This window comes from Cygnus olor, chromosome 3, assembly GCF_009769625.2.
Source record: "Cygnus olor isolate bCygOlo1 chromosome 3, bCygOlo1.pri.v2, whole genome shotgun sequence".
NCBI lineage: Eukaryota > Metazoa > Chordata > Aves > Anseriformes > Anatidae > Cygnus > Cygnus olor.
Window position 1 is genome coordinate 23350563 of NC_049171.1, and position 20676 is coordinate 23371238.

Genomic DNA, 20676 nt, shown 5'->3' on the forward strand with positions numbered 1-20676 from the left:
AAGGTCATTACTTTGCTTTTTAGGGAAAGAATTCTCTGTATTGCTGCAGCCTAAGCTATATAAAAATATATAAGCTATATAAAAATACTATTGTTTCTTAGGTGATGTTGCAACAGGAAAACAAATCCCAGTCTTCTTAAATGTGATTGTTCCTAGCATCATATTTCCACATACCTGAAGCTAATATTGTAACAGAATGGAAATTCATTCTGTCTTATGCTACAGATACCCTTTGCCTGTTGTATGAAATACAAGGAAATGTGGTCATCTGAGAAAAAGAACTGAAGGCACAGGTGAGATATGCAGCTAAAAAGAAGTTTCTGACAAAGTGGCATTGCAAAAGCCATTAAATCTGAATCAAACCTCATCTATTACTTGCTCAAATAAAAATGTGAAATAATGCAAGCTGTAATTTTTTTCCCCTCTAGCCTTCCTTCTGTATTTTGCCTATAGCGTTGGCAAGCTAGACTTTACAAGCTGTATCACAGAGGCATTCTATTTTCTGTAGTAATTATCCTACATCTTTTTAGTAAATGTTTCATGCTGCTGTGAAACAAAATTGAAATCAGCCCAGTGGAAAAGTGAACAGGGAAGAAGGTCAACCTAGAATAGAGGGCGATAAATAAAATGATTGACTTTGTAGACCAGATTACTCTGTTCAATGTGAGGGTGGATGATATTCTCTGGAGTATTTAAAAGGCTAGGCAGCAGGCAGTAGTGGAAATGTGATCACATACTTCAGAAGGAGATAGAAAAACCTCAGAATGAGTTTTTATTAAATATCATTAACTCATTAGCTTATTAAATATCATTAACTTATTAAGCAATATACATATGTGTATTAAATAAAGCTTCTAAGATATGTTTCAAAATATATACAAAAATTTGATACTGAAATAGCTCATGATTCTCCTGAGACAAATAGAGTGGCTTTGCTATATTCATTTTCTGCAGAGAATATTTCTCATTTGTTAAAATCTATTTCTTACAGTTACTGAAAACTTAGTGTAGTCCAAATAAGTGACTGAAATGATGCATGTCATCATTCTCAACAGGAGGCTTATTGTTCTACAGCAATATATATGTAGCTTCAAACAAACTAGCTCTGAAACTAGAGGTGGTGAAAACAAGTTGAAGCACAGCTGTATTGTTTCAGCATTATGCAGCATGTACCTATGCAGAACTGAGGTTTTCTCAAGTACTTGAATTTATTGTATTTTCCTTTTATTTTTCTTTATGTCTTGAGAAAGCTGAAATGAACAGTACATCTAGGGATAAAGGCTTTAGGTGAATGCAACAAAGATTCCCATAGCAGCATGAGCTCTTATGCTGTGCTTACTGACCTATGCCCTGTCAGTGTAGAACAAATCCAAAATTATATTATTTTCTATCATTTCTTTTTTTAAAAAAGTAACCCCTATTTAATATTGTAACTGTAATTGAATGGGACAACTGTTTGCTGGGGCAAAAACTAAGTACTGAATGTGTTAAGTATAACATTAAGTATAAATATATAAAACTTTTCATTTTGTTTTTAGTATCTGTTTCAGGTAACCAGACAATTCTTCAACATAACCATAGGACCTATTTTCTGTGTGATAATAATGATGCCTGAATACAATGTCTGAATATAACCAGAAATTGTTGGAATACTGATATTGTGTAACAAATCCACAAGTTTTTGTTCTTATTTGTTAAATTCCAAAGTGCAGTTAGCAATTTGAGGCTGCATTTCCAAATGCGTATTTCAAATGCTACCCAGCGGCATATTTTCGCTTTCATATCAGGGAAATGTGGCTTTTAACATGTACCAAATATGTGCCTCCTTTGGTCCATCGCAGTATAGTAATTTTGAGCACCTAACTCAACACAGCATGAAGATGTATATCTCCTTTTGCTCAAACTGAAATATAATAATCATTGTGTTTAGAAAAAAAGTTCTGTGGCATTGTCCCTACTCATTTTAGTCAAACAAAACACCGGCTAGATTTAATACATACTCCTAATAGATAACTAAATTAAGTAGCTACAACCTGGCCAGCTGCTCACAGAGATTAACTGTTTGTGTATGTGAATATAGATGGCATATTATACTGCAAGGAGCACAAGATGATGAAGTTTAGAAATCAGTTGAAGGTTAGAATTTAGGTGAGCAGACTTTGACATATTTATGAAGTTGGTATGTGGACTTTCCTCAGGAACAACCATGAAGGGGAAGGATATTGGTGACACTTTTTGAGAGATTTGAGACCCTAGGAACAAATTGTGAGGGATGAAGAAAAGCAACGGAGCTTTTCAAAAAAATTTAAACACCAAAAGGGAGTATACCAAAAGTGAAAGCAAAGATAGACAACAAGCCAAGAACATGACAACATTTCTCATATACTTAAAAAATCTAATCAAGAAGCCTAACTGGAGCAAAAGATAGCAAGAGGCATTAGAGAAAGTTAGTCGATAGGTATGCTAATTTCAAAGGGAAGTTCAAAATATATGTGGGCTTGTTGATACATGGGGGGAGGGAGGTGGACAACCTAGTGACAAATGATACAGAAAAGATTTAAGCCTTTTTCACATCACCTTTAGAGTCCTCACCACAGTCTAAGGAAGACATGAACAGTCAGCAGCAAGGGAGCAAGAGATTATGGTTTCCTGAGTAAGTCGGGACCTACATTTATGGGACCAGATAGGATTCACCAGAGGTGACTGCTATTATGAAGCCAGTCTACCATCACTGGATCGCAAGAGGTCCCTTATGGCTGGAAAAAGGTTAAGACTACACCCAAATTTAAAGAAATACTTTAATACCTTAGAAGCCTTCAAAACAATACACTGTGAGAGACTTGCATCAGTATATCCCACCAAAAGAAGACAGGATTTACCTTGATAAACAAAATGGAACCCCCTGGCTGATGCCCCACTCTTAGCACTGAATCGTAGAAGAATTTGATTAGATGTAGCCAAAGGCAATGTCTCTCCTACAAAGGAAAACAGAAAAGAAATTAAACAGGCAAAATAGAAACAAGTTGCAACTCTTAAGTATGTAATCAAATCACTGTTAAAATACAGTTTTATGTTTTCCTCTACAGTTAAGGAAAATGTAAATCACAATGTATAAAATGAAATTTAACATTGGAGATTTGAAAATTGGTCAGATTAAAAAGACTTCATGATCCAACATATTCTTACACTTATTGCCGCTCTTGGAATTAGACCTCCAATGAACTATTTGTCTGGGGACTGCTATTACCATTTGGGGCCAAAATCTTTAAAAGAATTTTTGGTCAAATTTTCTGTAACTGACAGCTTTACCTTGCTTTGCAAAACACATTAAACAATGAAAAATATTATAAAAGTGTTACTATGGATATTTATGTGATGTTTATCATTTCAAAACTAAAACTGAAAGGAGAGAGAATGGATCTGACCTTTTTATATAGATGCTTCAATAAAATATATGGCCACACCTTATTAAATTTCTAATAGTATTTCAAATTTCAGTTATAGACTGAAGGATTAATAAGAATGTTTAATATACTTTGTTCATCTCCTTCCCTGAAGTATCTATCCACAGTAACACTAAAAGCTCAGTAATGAATCACTACATACATTACTGGAGTACTTTTATACTGCAAGGATGTGACTCAAAATGACAACTGTTTTTATTCTCATTGGATTATATCAACACAGATTTTAGGAAATTCTAGTGAAATGAATGATGTATTAATTTAAAAGATATCAGATAACTGACTAAATAGGATTGATAATTCTTTTACTTAGATTAGTTTTGTGTTTTTGCAACTCTAGTGATCCTACCTAACAGAATCCTATTCTAAACCAATGTAAATCAGATATGTCACATGGAATAAGTAAAAATCACAAGTTTAAATTATCTACAATTATTTTAAAATGTCTTCTCTGAAAATATACATTAATTTTTACTTTTCATTACGTGTGATGCAGTAAAATTGGCTGCCTAGATGAGTTGTCTCTTATTTTGTTAAAAAAAAAAAAAAGCAAATATTGTTTTTGTTGCTGAATTTTTGCCAATGGTTAAATGATTTTTAAAATAAATTCATGAACTCATGAGACAAATAGCAAGGATTCACCATATGAAAACAATGAGTTGAAATTTTCAAATAATAAATTATTTTCTATACATTGAATGTTATATTTCTTTAACAACAAGCATTTCTTCAGTTACTTACAGTGAAAACCAAGTAGCAACGAAAAGCCCTGGACTGAAAAAATCTTAAAATTGCATATAAACTTTGCTAAATACTAGGACTGTATGACAAAACACACAGAGCTGAAGAAATATTTTTATATTATCCACTTGAGATGAATATAGTCATTATATATGCATAGACTGGAGATTCTGGCCATGCAGGAATCCATATAAGTTTAATTATCATTTCACAGGGTCAACACTTTGCTATAGTTACCTGAATGTAACAGCTGGTCTGCTTTTAGTCTAAGTGCATGTTTGCATACAGATAATTGCATTTTGTGAATACAAGCAATTTGTGTTTAAATTAGACATTCAGAAAATGTAGATGTGTAATTCACAGAGTTTAGGGGCAGAGAAGATAATTATACCATCCAATCTGCCCTCTTACATAAAGATCAGAGAATTTCATTCAATTATTTCTCCACTCATCCAAGTGATTTGTTCTTTCCAAAACCATATGTTCCAGAAGAATGTCTTGTTTCAAAGATTTGGTCTTCTATTTCCCTTGGTAACCTGATCTAGTGATTTTATTTTTATATTTCCAAATGAAATTCAGAATGTCTCATGAATTCTTTTTTTCCATACTGAACTGTGTAAGAAATATATACTTGTTTTCTTTATTCCTTACCTGAGTGGGATCCAGACAGTGAACTAAGAAGTCTAGCCTGAGAGTTTTCTCCATCAAATAATTCTGCCACATCATTCAAAGCTGTCTGGAAATAGGCAAATTGTCCAAACACAACTACATTTAAATAAATAAATAAATAAGAGTGTGAGAGAGAGGAAACAAAAAAGGAAAAAGAATAAAAAGCAGCTAAAACAAGAATCTGTTTTTTAAAAAACAAATTTAATGGTATCATTAATATTTAATGCTGTTTTTGCTTGTCTTAGCTACCAGTGGATTCCTCTATGAATTGTTTCCAAATTTCAGGAAGGAAGAGAAGCTTAATTTATTGTCTACCATGATAAAACAAAATTGAATTTAGTCAGTATCAAGAGTCTGATGTGCATTTCAGTATTTATTTTTAATTTTTAATTAAAAACAAAACCAAATCAGTCTTTCCCCAAAAGCATGCTCTCTAGTCAAACAAGTCTTCTTGTTCTTTATTGCATAACTATGTATGAAATAAGAAAATAGAATATCTAAAAAGGATTTTGTTCACCAAAATTTCACTACCAACCCTAGCAACCATCAGGGAGCATCTGCTGGCACACATGATTAGTGACTCATCCAGACAGGCTGAGGAAAATGTTTTAAATTTACTGATTTGGCTACTTTTGTATCTTTTCATTGGTTCTTATTTTATCACAAAAATATGAAAACTGACCAAGTAATAAAAACATCAATTCATTTCTATTTTGATATATTGCTACACTTAATTTGCACTTTAGCTGTAGGTAATTAAAGTGTATTAAAAATAAATCATTTAATTATAGAACATGTATAATTGGTAAATATCAAATGGTTCACTGAATTCAAGTATCAGTTAGCAATACAAACATGAAGTAATAAACTAGTAAAATCAAGTCAATAAGAATAATACTTCATTACTCAAGCCACATATATTTTATTGGTAAAGGAGGAATCTGTTTTAAAATTATTCCTATTCCAGATCCTTTATACAAACCACAGATCTCTGATGCAGGACTTACATATGATTTTCTGTACACCTTGTATCAGCCAGTATTTTCTAACATTTTGTAAATTTCTTATTTACTTAACTTTTTTTAAAAAACAAATTGTGTAGTCCAGTCTCCTTATTTTTAAAAGCAGGGCTAACTTTGAAGTTAGATCATGTTGCTGAGATCTTTCCTGAGAAAGTGTTGAAAACTGACAAGAATTAAGAATGCAAAATTCTCTGAGCTACCTGTACATAACCGTTGTCATGGTGAAGAATGTTTTCCATATTAGAGAATCAGAACCATAGAATGGCTCGGGTTGGAAGGGGCCTTAAAGACCATCTAACTCCAACCCCCTTGCCATAGGCAGGGATGCCACCTTATGTCCAGATGGAATTTGTTATGCTGCAACTTGTGACTACTACCTCTTGTTCTTTCACTGCACACTCCTCCTTCACTTATCTTCTGCAGGCTGAAACTCCTTCCTTCAGCTTTTCTGGCTACTGTGTGCAGCCTCACTGTTGCACTTGTTCTATTTTAGCACCCTGTGTCCTGTACTTTGGAGACATAAAACTATAGATGTAGTTCCCAGATACTACTTTGTGAAGCTAAGAGGGAAAAAACATTACCCTTAACTTGCAGGCTACATCCTTGCTAATGCAGACCAACGTGCAGTTAGTCTTCACTGCTGCAAAGACATCCTCTGTGCCAACTGTCATCAACTAGAAGTAAAGTTATCACAGTGCTCTTCAATACCAAATTCTATTAAAACAGGTAAAATTATACCTTTTACATATTTAACAAAAAAGTCTCACAAATGAAAAAGGATTTTTTTAAGTTGTATCTCTTGCCAGTAAACTCAAGTGAGTTTTTGGTCAAGCCCTCTTCAAGTCAGTACTGTTATGAAATTATATAATAATAAACAGAGAGAAATTATTTTGTTAGGTGTATGACAAGCATTTTAAATGTTAGCTACAGATTCAACTTGTGTCAGCTTATTTCTAGCAAATAAGAATAAAAAGATTTATTTGTTTAGTTGACTGGTGAAAGGGTTGTGTACTTTTAAAATAACATTAATAAAATACTAAATGTTGTGCATTACTTATTAAAACCTAAATTGTGATAACATTCAATAATTCAATACAATAGTTATGCAAAAATAAATAAATAAATCAAATCAATGTAATTACTTTAAAGTACTTCAAAACTACTGATATGAGCCTAGAGATACTTCACATGATCTTGATCATGAATTCTGGTGAACAATATTGTGTAATAAAGACTGTAATTGGATAAATATGTCTCTCTGTAAAGCTCTAATAGCATTTAACTGTAACTGCTGTCCCAGGTATCTAATCACTCTGAATGATTTGATTGATTCCTTTTGCATGTTCCAGCATCTTTCTTGCTCTACCAGCTATTTCTTGTATCCTATACAATTTGAGTAGGAAAAAGAATTACACTCAATCAAATTTCACTTTCACTTATAGAAAAGTCAAAACTACAATAAAGAATAAAGAACATTTTAAACTTTACTGTAATACAAATCTCAAGGATTTGTGTTATTCCCATCCCTAAAACATTAATAAGTAACTTTTATATGATACCAAAATGTGGTTTTTGAAATAGAACACGATCTAAAATATAATTTATTTGCTTATTATTTAACCATAGCTCTAACGAGTATCTACTGTGCAAATGTATTTGTGGACACAGACTGCTTAGCTGAAGTCTGTTGATCACCCTAGGGAGGTGTAAAAGATGAAAATCCTAGAATCAATTTCTGTGCTGAGAACCATTTATTTTTGATAAGCAATTTGCAATATATTGAAAATCCAAGGTCACTATTCCACGTAAAGGACATTTGAACAGTAGAACTATGATTAATGATTGATAAGTCAAAAGAATAAATTCTTACCAAATTCTTTAGGTACAGTTATTGAATAATGGCACGTCTGTCCAGCAGTGTAATTATGAGGATAGCTTGGTGATAAAACCACTCCCTCTGATCCAGTATACTGTCCTCCACATGGTGCTGGAATCAAAACAGAAAGAAGTGTTGTATGAATTGTAGCTACTCCTATCTGCGTCAGTTCAGTCTGATGATGAAAACCTGTACCACAAAATGATAGTTTAGTGCTTTAGTCCTTGTTTGTTTTCCTACAGAGACAGATCTAATGGTTCTTTCCAAGGATGTAATTTTTATTAAAACCACTTAAAATTGGACTATGAGAGTTTTACCTGACTACAAGTATTTGTATAGGACTGGAAGTACAAATTAGTTGAAAGAAGCTGTAAACAGAATTTAAGTGTTGTGGTTTTTGTTTTCTTCTGTTCTGTTCTGTTTTGTTTTCCCAACTTATATGTATATCTATCTGTCTTTATCTATAGACATATATATCTATATCTACCTATCTATATATAAAAAAAAAGCTTCAAGATATGGTAGTGATTACTAGTGCATATATAAGTGCCGGTATGCAGTTAACTTGCGTCTCAGAGAAATATGTAGATATGTTAACTGCACCCTGCACAGAATGCCGTACTTTGTGAACATATGCTTAAATTGCCTTGTTTTTTCTAACTTCCCAGATGATTATCAGAAGAGCACACAGATAATACATTTAAAAAATTATTCTGTTATTTCCTCTGTAAAACTAAACAGAAAGAGTAAGACAAACTCTTTACAGCTACTTTTGTTTTTAAGCAAGGAAAAGATTATTGCATGATGTAAATAAATACTTTCTATTATAAAGAACAAAGTAAACCAACGTTATTCTCCTCTGTGAATCTTCCATACAACAGATCACATTTTAGCAACTGCTTGGAAAGCAGCTCTGAGGTCTACCTGGGGTTTCAGGTAGACTAACAAGCTCGCTGGTCTGGAGCTATCAATGTTAGAGACCATGGCTCTGCTCACTTGGGTCTTGCAGTGGGACTGTGCCTAGCCAGTGAGGGCACTGCCTGCGCTTTGTTCACCCTCAGCTCCCAACTTAACCACCTTCATGTAGCAGACCTGCTCCTTCTGCTCCCTGGCAGCAAGTGGGTTTTAAAATCACTCTTGAAATATTTCTGCAAGTTTAAATTCAGGCAGCAATTAATACTACAAATGTATCTTCTTTTAGCTGCTTATATGAATTATTCAAAAATCCAGTGTAATGATAGATAGAAGATGGGAAGTTTAGTCTATTAATAGGCTGAATAGGTAAAAGTCAGGTATCACAAGAAATCAGTTTATGCCATGAATTTAAAGTCTTTATTTTTTTTTTTCTTGATTTGAGGATACCAAAACCTAAGCCACAAAGACGCAGGATTAAATTCTCAAGTCATGAACATTTCACTGGAATGAAAAGTGTATAATATATATAGTAAAAAGTATATAAAGTATATAATTATGCTTAATTTAAAACAAATTCCAAAGTTATGGAGTCTTAAGAAATGTACTCTTCTAAAATGTGCTTTCCTATTTTAAAATATATTTCTAAAGAATAACTTCGATAGTATCTGTGATAGCATATTTGTAATGTATCTGTCCTGGAAGGAAAGCCTCTGAGTGCTTTGGCTAAAAAAGATACAAGAAAAGTTCTCTTGAAAATTAAAGCTGTAAACTTTACCAGCGCAGTGATATGGCATTCAAGCTTATCCTAAATAGAACTCTCAGTTTTACCTATAGAATAAGTATTCTCTCACTTACTGTTACCTAGCTTTGTATGAAATTTGTTTTCATCATGTCTACCAGTAAAATACTATCTTAAAAAAACAACAAAAAAAGAAGAAATAAACTTGAATTCACTTATTCAGAGCAATTGATTTTTTAAAAAAGCAGATAATTTTCAGAAGTTTTTAGGATTTCCTATACAATACTTATTTTAGATTATTTTACATTTTTCATGCTTCAAACCTTGCAATGTTCAAATGTTGACATTCTGGACAATTTCTGTTCATGTCAGCCATGCCTATTTTATTAAACAGTTATTTTACAACTCCATAAACCATTTTTGTGCCTGCTAAGATTTAAAAATACCTTTTTGAAATAAACTCCAAAGATTTATTAATTATTTCATGGAAACAGCTTTGTAATTCAACTTCAGAATTTACATTTCTAACATACATTGTTTCCTTTTGTGGTTTTTTTTTTTTACTTTTGCTTTTGTGTTTTAGAGAAAGGCAACAGAGTTTTGTAATCTTTTTCATTTTTCTTGTGTTCTTTGCCTTACTGAGGGTAAAGACCTTTTAATCCCTATCCATGCAATGACTTTGCAGTCTATATATATGTATATTTATATTTGCTATGTATTATTAGGTCTAATTCAGTGATTATCACTTCTGTTTCATACTGGACTGAATAAACATTATTTTTCAGATCTGAAGTTACAACAATAGACAGAAAATTTCAAAGTATTTACTTTCATTAAGTTATAACTTTGTTAACAAAATAATCTATTTAGGTCTCTGACAGAATGCCATATAGTGATGATCAGGGTTTTCTCATACTGTGGCTGTTCATTCCTACAGTATGCTTTGGACATTCTCATCTTTAAGTTGCTATAGAAAGGAAATTTTTGTTTCACTTTATCAGAGATCAAACACGTTGATTGCATTTACTAGCTTCTATATGTTTTTTTTTTTTCCAAAAATTATATTTTCTTTCTTATATCACTAATCATGACTAATCATTTCACATTATTTGTGACCATCCTTGATTTTTTAAAAATATCATTTACATGGCTGCTACACCTGTGTCTTGTGCTTTCCCTCACAGTCATTTTAGTTTCCAGAGTTTTGGTTATGATCTAAGCCATTGCAATTCTTACCTTACCTTACATGCAAGACTGAGCTCAAATCAGAAAGAAAATCTTTATACATTCCTGGCTTTTTTTTTTTTTTTTCATATATGCCTTTGTTACTCCTTATAACTTCTGATAACTTGACGGTGAAACAACTATTTAAAAATCTTGCTTCCAGTATGCTTAACTAAACTCCTTTCCATTGTCTTTAGAGTAATCAATTCAATTTAGTATAGAAATTCTCCCTTTTTAGCACAGTTTAAAAATATTAATACTACAAATTTACAATACTCTTTGATGCAATTTGGTGCTGGTTATTTTTTCAAAGATACAGATGGAAGACTCTTACCTCATATTAATTTTCTGAGAAAAGTTAAGCTCCTGTGGGCTGCTTAAAAATCTCTTATATTCAGTTTTCTTGAGTCACCTTAACTTCAGTCATAAGAGCATGTGTTTTAAAATGGTACACACAGGAAAACGTACTAGACAAATAGACTTAAAGTACTTCCACAAGCATGTTTTCTAGTTTACAGTTTTACTCAGATTTAACAGCATCAACGTATCTAATCTTTCACTTAGTAATTTCTGCTTCTTTGGACATACAGTGTTACTTAGAATAGATACAACAAGCAAATTTAGAATAGACATTGCAACGCATTAATTGTCATCTTGGAATAAGAATTATAATCACTGAGGCAGAAAATTTAAGTGATGTCTCAGAGCTATGGATAACTAATTCATCCTCTATCTCTTGCTTCAGTATTTATATTGAATAAATATAAAACAATTCTAACAAATCAAAAGAAAGTTATATATATTAGTTATTGTCAGTTAAGTGCTGAAATATTTAATTTGGTTGAAAAATAATGTTCTGTAAAATTTTAAATTTTTAATTATCTATGGTATGATCCTCAAAATGAATGCTGTATGAGTCACTGCTCTCTATTTTGTCAAAATACATAATTTTTAGGAGCTCTGTCTGTCCATTCTGGAACTTTATTTCTGGGTGTAAAAATAGAGGATTCAAAAGAACGTTTCCTTTAATTTTTAATTTCATATTTTATACAGTGTTATAATTAAATATATTATTTTAATAGCAAATTACTGTTTAAGAAATAAGATTTATTCTGCTTTAAAAATTAAGGAAAACTAATGTTGCTTTTAAAATTTAAATTTTAATTTTGTGTCAAAGATTCTACAGCTCCCAAAATAAGAAAAGTATTCCAGTTTACAAGGTGAAGCACAGGTCATTAATTTTAGTTCTACACTACAATTCAGTGGTTTATTACCATTTCATAACTGCTTAAGTTATACAAGATGTTGTTGTTCTGCAAGTGTGCTTTCATAAGGTATTAAAACTAAACTATTGTAATGTCACAGCAAAAGCTTCATTCTGCACTTTTAATAAGTAAAACAATTCATCCTGCTGTTATGGGTGCTCCAAATATTCACCGCATGGAGGGAAGAAACACTTGCTATTTTTCTTGCAACTCTGTTTAAAAAAAAGGTTACCGAACCAAGAACCTCTGAGGGGGGAAAAAAAGTCCATCCTAATTCCTCTTCTGTGTTGATTTTAGATTGAAGAATGCATATACTTTTAAAAATCAGGCATATTATAAAATGTTGTTAGGCTGCCTGAGGTTATACGATTAAATTTTTAATCAACCAAAATAAAAACAATAATATGATTTGTCATGAGTGAATATTACATTTGTTTGTAGCTGATGGAGACATTTCCTTCCTTTGTCCTGTCCTCTATGTGATATGGTAAAGAAAAGGGATATAAAACTTTATTTTGCTGGTAACCTGTTTGGTATCTCTTGCATCCATGTTAGTCAGACTAACATGGTATTATATTTGACCATAGAGGCAATTGATTTTGCTTGGTTAAATAAAATGATTATTTTGTATTTTATGTTTTGGGTTAATTTCTAATACACATTATGGCTTTGCTTAAATATTAGTATTTGTTTGTGCTGTTAGGATTCCATTCTTCCGTAACATAAATGCTATTCAAGCCCGATGCACTTTCTCCTTTTTTTTTTTTTTGGAGGGGGGGGGTTGGAATCTGCTTCTGCTTTTTTATTTGCATCTCAGTTTATGGCTGTGGAAAGAAATGCACTGTCCAGTTGTGCAGGAATGGGGTTATGACAGACAAGGTCCACTTGGAGTTGAATCTGACAAGGTATCTGAAGGTCAACAAAAACGGGTTCTAAAAGTACATTAACAGGAAATTGAAGACTAGGGAAAATGCAGGCTTATTGCTGAATGGGGCAGGTGACCTGGTGAAAAAGAACAAAGGAAAGCCTAGGCACGTAATGCCTTCTTTGCCTCAGTCTTTACCAGTAAGACAAAACTTCAGAAATCCCAGATCTCCTTCTGAGACCGTAAGGAAAGTCTGGCGCAAAGAAGGCTTATCCTCAGTAGTGGAAGACCAGGTTAGGGAGCACTTAAACTGGACAAACCTAAGTCCATCAAGCCTGACAGATTGCTCCCACAAGTCCTGAGGCTGATGTCATTGGAAGGCCACTCTAAATTATCTTTGAAACATCATGAAAATCAGAAGAAGTTTCCAAAGACTGGAAGAGAGTAAATGTCACTCATATTCAAGAAGGGCAAGAAGAACTATTCAGGGAACTACAGATTGGTAAGTCTCACCTCAGTCTCTGGGAAGACAATGGAGTAACTGATCTTGGATACCAATTTCTACACACATGTAGAACAAGGCAATCAGGAATACCCAACAGGGATTTACAATGGGGAAATCATGCTTAACCAACATGATGGCCTTGTACAGAGAGGTGACTAGCCTGTATGAGGGGAGAGAAGTGGATGTTGTTTACCTCGATTTCAGTAACGCTTTGGACACTGTCTGCCATAACATCCTCATAGTCAAGCTGACAAAGCATGGGTTAGATAGTGGACAGTGAGGTGGATTGAAAACTGACTTAACAGTCAGGCCCAGAGTGTGACCAGGGGCAAAAAGTCCATTTGGAGACCAGTTACTAGTGGTATACCTCCAGGGATTGATACCGGGGCCAATGTTGCTTAACATCTGTGTTAATGACATGAACAATGAAACACAGCACACCTTGAGCAAGTTTTCAGACAGTAAAAGACTGAGTACTGTGAAGAAATTTAACTCCATCACAGCTGAAACCATGACATCCTTAAATCAGCATAGTCCATAATTCTGTCTGCATCTTAAATTAGGTTCTGTATGTGTGTGTATGGATGTACATGTATATCTATATATCTGTCTCTGTGTGTATACTCTGTGTGTATATGTGTGTATGTATAAGTATTCCATCTGCATTTGAAAAAAAGGCACAGAAAAAAAACCCTCAAGCTGTTGTCAGCATTCCGGCACCAAAAAGAAAAAAAAAAAAAAAAAGAGAGAGAGGGAGAAAAACTGAAAGTGTGGTGTAGGTTTGTAATATTAATTCCATCAGGCTGATTTGTTTATTTACATGATGTCATCATCCTGATTTGTTTATTTACATGATGTGAACATGTTCGTAAAGTAGGAACTGACCTGCCAAACACAAACTGCTAACTGTAGCTTGTATGACTGCGGTCAGTTTCACTCACATCAATGACATTTCATAGCAATAAATTCTCTTTCACTCATTCTTGAAAATTCTGATACTATATTTAGGCATAATTCTAAAAAACTCAGAAGGAAAACATTGTTAAATACAATTTGACAGAAACTACAACTACTCCTCTTTATCTGACCTGCTCTGTACAACACAGACTGCAGGACTACATGTTTCGGAGTACACCTCTCCGTATTGTATAGGTTTTGGCTGGGACAGGGTTAATTTTCTTTGTAGTAGCTCATATCATGCTATGATTTGGATTTGTGACCAAAACAGCCTTGACAACACGATGATGTTTTAGCTATTGCTGAACAGTGTTTATACAGCATCAAAGCCTTCCCAAAAGCCATTTTTCATGCAGCCCTGCCAGTGAGGAGACTGGGTTTGCATGAGAAGCTGGGAGGGGACACAGCCAGGACAGCTGACTCCAATTGACCAAAGGGATATTCCACACCATATAATGTTTATTGCTCAGCAATAAAAGCTGGGGGGGAAAGGAGGAGAGGAAGGATGTTTGGAATTGTGGTGTTTGTCTTTCCAAGTAACTGTTATGTGTTATGAAGCCCTGCATTCTTGGAAATGGCTAAACATCTGCCTGCTGATGGGAAGTAGTGAATGAATTCCTTATTTTACTTTACTTCCAGACGCAGCTATTGCTTTACCTGTTAAACTGTCCATGTTTCAGCCCATGAGTTTTCTCACTTTTACTCTTCCGATTCCCTTCCCTAGAGTAAGCAAACAGCTTTGTGGTGCTTAGCTGCCTACAGGGATTAATCCACATCAGGTACCGGTAGTTTTGCATAATCCTGAGAAAAACTAATAATTCCTCTTTGTCTTTATTTTAAAAATACTTTCCACATTATAACGGAGAATCAAATATATTTTCCAATTATAAATGAAGCAGATTTATTAGGAATATCTGCAAAGCAGAATAAACCCACTTGTGTTCCCCTTTTCACTGTCTTCTTTGAACTGTTATTGACAGAAGACAGTGAAATAGATAAGACCAAATCCAACCAGGATTAGAAAATTCCTAGCAGGTCATTCACCTCCTCTGAAAATATAATCTTGTCTACATTACAGTCTTGAAAATTAAAATCTTGGAGGAACATCTCTGAAAAAAAAAATATTCTAAGAGTTCTGATCAATGTTCCAAAATAAACGTATATTCATAAATAGACAATTACATTCTTCTGTATTTTTAACCTACTGTATTCAACTCATCTTTCAGATAGACATGAAAGGGAACAGAATGCATTTTGTATAGCTTTCAGTTTTCCTACAGTAAAGGATAAACTGTCAGAAAGGAAAGTATGCAGAAATGTTGCTTAGACTAATTGTCATTTGTCAGGAATTGTGTTATAACAGGATAAACACGTTATTTCTTGTAATTTAAATCACTTACTGACTTGCATAAGTTCAGTTTTAGTTGGCATAATGAAGCTGATTAATATCAATCAAAAGAGGTAAAAAAGTGGATTTTGTGTGTTTTTATTAAAAAAAACAACATACCTCTTATTTTATAATTTAATCTATTCATAGACATATCTGATACAAGTATAATTTTTAAGCATACCTGTAGTGTACAGAGTTCCTATGAAACCTTTTTCTAGTATATTAAATTAAAAATAGGACTAAGGAGACCTTTTATTCTTTCTGCTTGATAATCCAGGTTTATTTTCCTCTAAATATAAAACAAGTCAAGAAAGTACTGGCAGAATATTGTAGCTAAAACCTTTCCAATATATAACCCTGTTCAGTAGTTCTCTCTTTGTATTTAATACGATGTAGTTGCAGTCAAACCTAGAAATAATCAGTATCAGGTATTTAGAGAAATTTGTAGACTCAAATTGACTGAAATTTAACAAATTATCTGATGACATATTGTTTAATATGCTGTTCTCTTTACCACTAGCTGTCTTCAAGACAAAGCCTAGGTTCCAGACCTGGGCTGGAAGGACACCATGAATGAATCTTAAAGGTCTGTCTACCTCTATTCCACATAACCACCAACACTTTCATAATTGTGTTCCCCAGGTATTTTCTGCATGTGCCATTATACCATGTCCTAAAACACAGAAAAACATATAATCAGGCATTCCCGGGGGGACAGGGGAATTGGTAAGATAATAGCACATACCATTACAAGACGGCAATGCTCTGTTCCATGCTGGCTTTCCATCTGCACCAATTACACACGTTATAGTTGAAGGATCAATAATTTTATATCCAGAGTCACACTGGTAAGTAATAGTTGAACCAAGCTTAAAGTCTGTTCCAATTCTTGTCCCATTCATGATGTTTCCAGGATCAAAACAAGCTTCCCGTGGCTTTTCTGTTAAAATGAATGGAAGTAAATCCATATGCACTTTTAACTTAAAAAAAAAAATAAATATATATATATATATATATATATCAAACACTGAAAACAACCTTCAGTGTGTTTTTTTTTTTCTAGTCAGTTTACATTTTTTCACCAGATAATTAAAATATTTTTCTTGTTTCTCTATGTTTACAAGATCATGGATGTTTGCATTAAATTAGTTTTTCTGGCCAAGGAAATTATACAGAGAAGACCTAACCTGCAACATTTTCTTTCTACCTTTTCTTAGTAGAAATGCCCACAGGATGAATGATTTCAATGAAGTCTAGTAATGTAGAAGAAAAGCTGATTTCTAGAAACTACAACTTAACACTACTGTCTTTTTTAACCAAACATCATTCTCAGTACTCAATAACTTCTGGTTAGAAAGCTGCCATATTATGAAATAACTTAAAAATGTATTGCTACTTTATGTTTCATACTTAAGAAGATCTAACAACTGGAGCTTGAAGTCTAATGATATAACCACAGCAGTTATTTTCTGCCATGAGCTAAGTGGTATGAAATCTTTAAATCAAAGTGAGTCTTGACATTGATTTTAACAACAGTGGGATTTCACTCATAACATATGGCAAGTTAAAATACAAAGAACAGGGAAGGGAGAAATAATGTACATTAGAAATGACTTTGTTTAAAGAATGTGATTGAGATGATCTTCAAACAGGTGGGATTAAGGGGTAGAACATTCTTTATAAAAAGGATATGAAAACTAAATATTATACAGTTGATAGCTATGTCATACTTTTTTTTTTCTTAAAAAAGGCTTAAATACAACTCAGTTACTTTACAATTTATGAAAAAAATGTTACATAATTTTTTTAAATAATATTTTGCTAAATATTTGAACTCTTTAGGAGGGAAGTACACACCTAATATAAATGGGAGGCTAAGATTTTTTATTGAAAAATTCTGGAGTCAAGTTCATAGTCAAATTTTACTCCATGGCTCCTTCCCTTATTAAATGTTAATAAAGCATGTATTTTAATGAAACACTCAAGGGAAATTATCAGAAAGTGAAACTTGCTGTCAATAAGCAGAAATGCAAATATTTTTTATATAAAATATTAAATAGCATAATTATAGTATTGAATTACTAGGCACAAACTTCATATTGAACATAACTTTTCAAAATATGCTGTTCCGCTCCTATATATTTTTTATATTTCATTTAACTTACAGTTGCATAGAGGTACATATACCAGCATATGCTGAGAACAGAAAATAAAGTTAAAACATAATTACTTAGTGTAGTTGAACATTTGTAGAGATCATCTTTTATCTCCTTATTAAGTTCTGCTCAACTTCCCATTTTTTTCCTTGAAGCAAACATCCCAAACTAATGGTTTTCCCTTATTTTATTTTTTTTTTTTGTATTTTTTCAGATAGGAATGAAGAGACTACATTTTGATAATTGAAATGACAATTACTTTGGGAAGAAAAGCCATGCCAACATGTAGAATAACGTGTGATGCTGGATGAAAGATGCAGAATAAATATAAGAATGATGTAATAGTTCTTTTAAACCTCCCTCTACTTCATTGACACAATACCTCTATTCTCTTTTGATATTTTTTTTCTTACATTCTTGTATTGGGTTTATGTGGCAATGCTTTGGTAGCAGGGGGCTGCAGGGGTGGCCTCTGTGAGCAGAGCCCAGCAGCTGCCCCATGTCAGATCAGAGCCAGCTCCAGCCAGCTCCAAAAGGGACCCGCTGCTGGCCAGAGCTGAGCCAGGAAGCAACGCTGGGTGGACCTCTAGGAGAGCAGACTGAAGAAAGGGGAAGAAAAAAACCTGCTGCACAACAGCAGCTGGGAGGGTGAGGAGTAAGAAACAGCCCTGCAAGGTCAGTGCAGAAGGAGGGCAGGAGGTGCTCCAGAACGCAGCAGCAGTTCCCCTGTGACCTGTGGAGAGGCCCCTGGTGGAGCAGGCTGTCCCCCTGCAGCCCATGGGTCCCACAGGGAGCAGATCTCCACGCTGCAGCCCGTGGAGGAGCCCCCGCTGGAGCAGGTGGATGTGGCCTGCAGGAGGCTGCGGACCATGGAGAGCCCCCACAGGAGCAGGCCCCGGGCCGGAGCTGCAGCCCGTGGAGAGGAGCCCACGCAGGAGCAGGGGGTCTGGGGGGAGCTGCCGCCCACATGTGGGGGACCTGTGCTGGAGCAGTTTGCTCCCGGGGGATGGACCCAGTGGTACGGAGCCATGTGGGAGCAGTTCTTGAAGAGCTGCTGCCTGTGGACAGCCCCCGCAGGCTCAGTTCGGGAAGGACCGCATCCCGTGGGAGGGACCTCATGTGGAGCAGGGACAGAGAGTGACCGTGAAGGAGCAGTGGAGACAAAGCGTCAGGGACTGACCACAGCCCCCATTTCCCGTTCCCTTGTGCTGCTCAGGGGAGGAGGTACAAGAGGGTGGATGAGGGGGAGGGTGTTTTTAGTTTCTTTCCTTTGTTTCTCATTGCTTTAGGTTGTTAGTAATAGGCAATAAATTACATTAATCTCCCTATGTTAAGTCTGTTTTGCCCATGACGATAACAGGTGAGTGATCTCCCTGTCCCTATCTCAACCCTTGAGCCCTTTGCATAATATTTTCTCCCCCTTTCACTTTGAAGAGGGGGAGTGAGAGAGTGGTCCTAGTGGGACTCAGCTGCCCAGCTGAGTAAAACCATCACAATTCTTTACATGTAAGTTACGTTGTTTACTTCCATTACTTCCATTGTCAAGAATAAGAAGCTGAGGCTGCAACTCTGCTTCTGAGAAACAGCTTGATAAATCTGAGCAGAGATAACAATCAAGCCAGAGACAGCATCTAGACCAGAAAACAAACCATCTTTTAAAGTGTGTGGATGTGTGTGTATCTTTAATAAAAAGAAAATATAACCCATTCTCTGCTTAGTAATATATACCATTAGCCCCCTACTTCCCCCCACCTTTTCTCTCCTTTTCTCCCCTGAAAACAAAAATGCAAAGGGTCTCCTGCAGTAGTAATTCAGAAATGTGTATGTAGATTCAACAACAAAGTGGAAGGGAAAGTGTATTGGTATGTATCAGCAAGGAAGCATCAGCAGTCACGTATTCTAATTGGGTGAGACAATTCCATTATTGTACAATTCCTTTGCAAATGCTACTTTTGATGTGTATCTTCTATTGTTACTTTTTTTTTTTTTTTCTGGAAGATGAAAATGTGTATAAGTAATGTGAAAGAGATTTCATGAAAGAGGATTTCTGTGTTACTCAACACATTTACAGAAAACAGTTTTTAAAACCTACATTGATGTAAAGGAGTACCTGCCAGTTCAGTATGAATACATCTAGAAGTAAACAGATTTGAGTCTCAATAAACCCTAAGTAACATTTTTTCCTTTTATATTTTTCCACAGATTATGGTGAGAACGATACCTTTATAGTCAATAGCAAATCCTGACATTCCAACAGAAGCATCACTGCGAAAAGCCAGAAACAGACTGTTACCACTGCTCTCTATTCTTTCAGGAGCCTGTGAGCCTTGAAAACTGCCAATTAGAGGACTGTTGGAATCTTCCCCTTCATAAATATGTAGAAAATCATAACTGGGTTCCATATTGAAACTGAAAATAAAGGAAAAAGAGAATTAAGTCTTAATTTCTTTTTCATGAATTAAACGCGACTATGACTGTGGCTGCCAATCTTCTGCCTAACACATTTTCTTCTCCAGAAATAAAAGTATTTTAAAACATGAACATTTACGAGCTTTAGATGGAGTTCTCCTTACCACTGAAACAAACACCTTCAGTTTTCCATAAGATCTACTGTAAGGCCATTGTGTAGGCTCTGTCTACAGTAAATGAAAATGAAGCATACACTCCCACCTATCTTAAACACTGTTCTCAAGATGGGATGAATCACAACTAGCTTAAATTAAAAGTCAAGCTTTTAGTTCGCTAAACTACATGATATTAATTCCACCCATTATAAACAGAAAGTCACCACCTGAGAAACAAGATGCTTTCATGTGGACAGATCTCTGTCCTGGAGCTTATCTTTGTTCATACCCAAATTATATCAGAGAATTATGAGAAATTACAAT

The 20676-nt window shown here is 34.4% G+C and overlaps 1 protein-coding gene across 5 annotated transcripts in view; it reads right to left on the reverse strand.

Annotated features, from left to right (window-relative positions):
• The window catches only part of CSMD1 (CUB and Sushi multiple domains 1), a 1148093-nt gene that overhangs the window by 181089 nt on the left and 946328 nt on the right, over window positions 1-20676 (reverse strand). For all 5 annotated transcript variants that reach the window (XM_040551456.1, XM_040551454.1, XM_040551453.1 and 2 more), the window contains 5 exons: window positions 20010-20197; window positions 16378-16572; window positions 7767-7883; window positions 4857-4970; window positions 2880-2975 (listed from right to left, as the gene is read on the reverse strand). In XM_040551456.1, the coding sequence (XP_040407390.1) occupies window positions 2880-2975; window positions 4857-4970; window positions 7767-7883; window positions 16378-16572; window positions 20010-20197 (710 nt within the window). The remainder of the gene's footprint in view (window positions 1-2879; window positions 2976-4856; window positions 4971-7766; window positions 7884-16377; window positions 16573-20009; window positions 20198-20676) is intronic.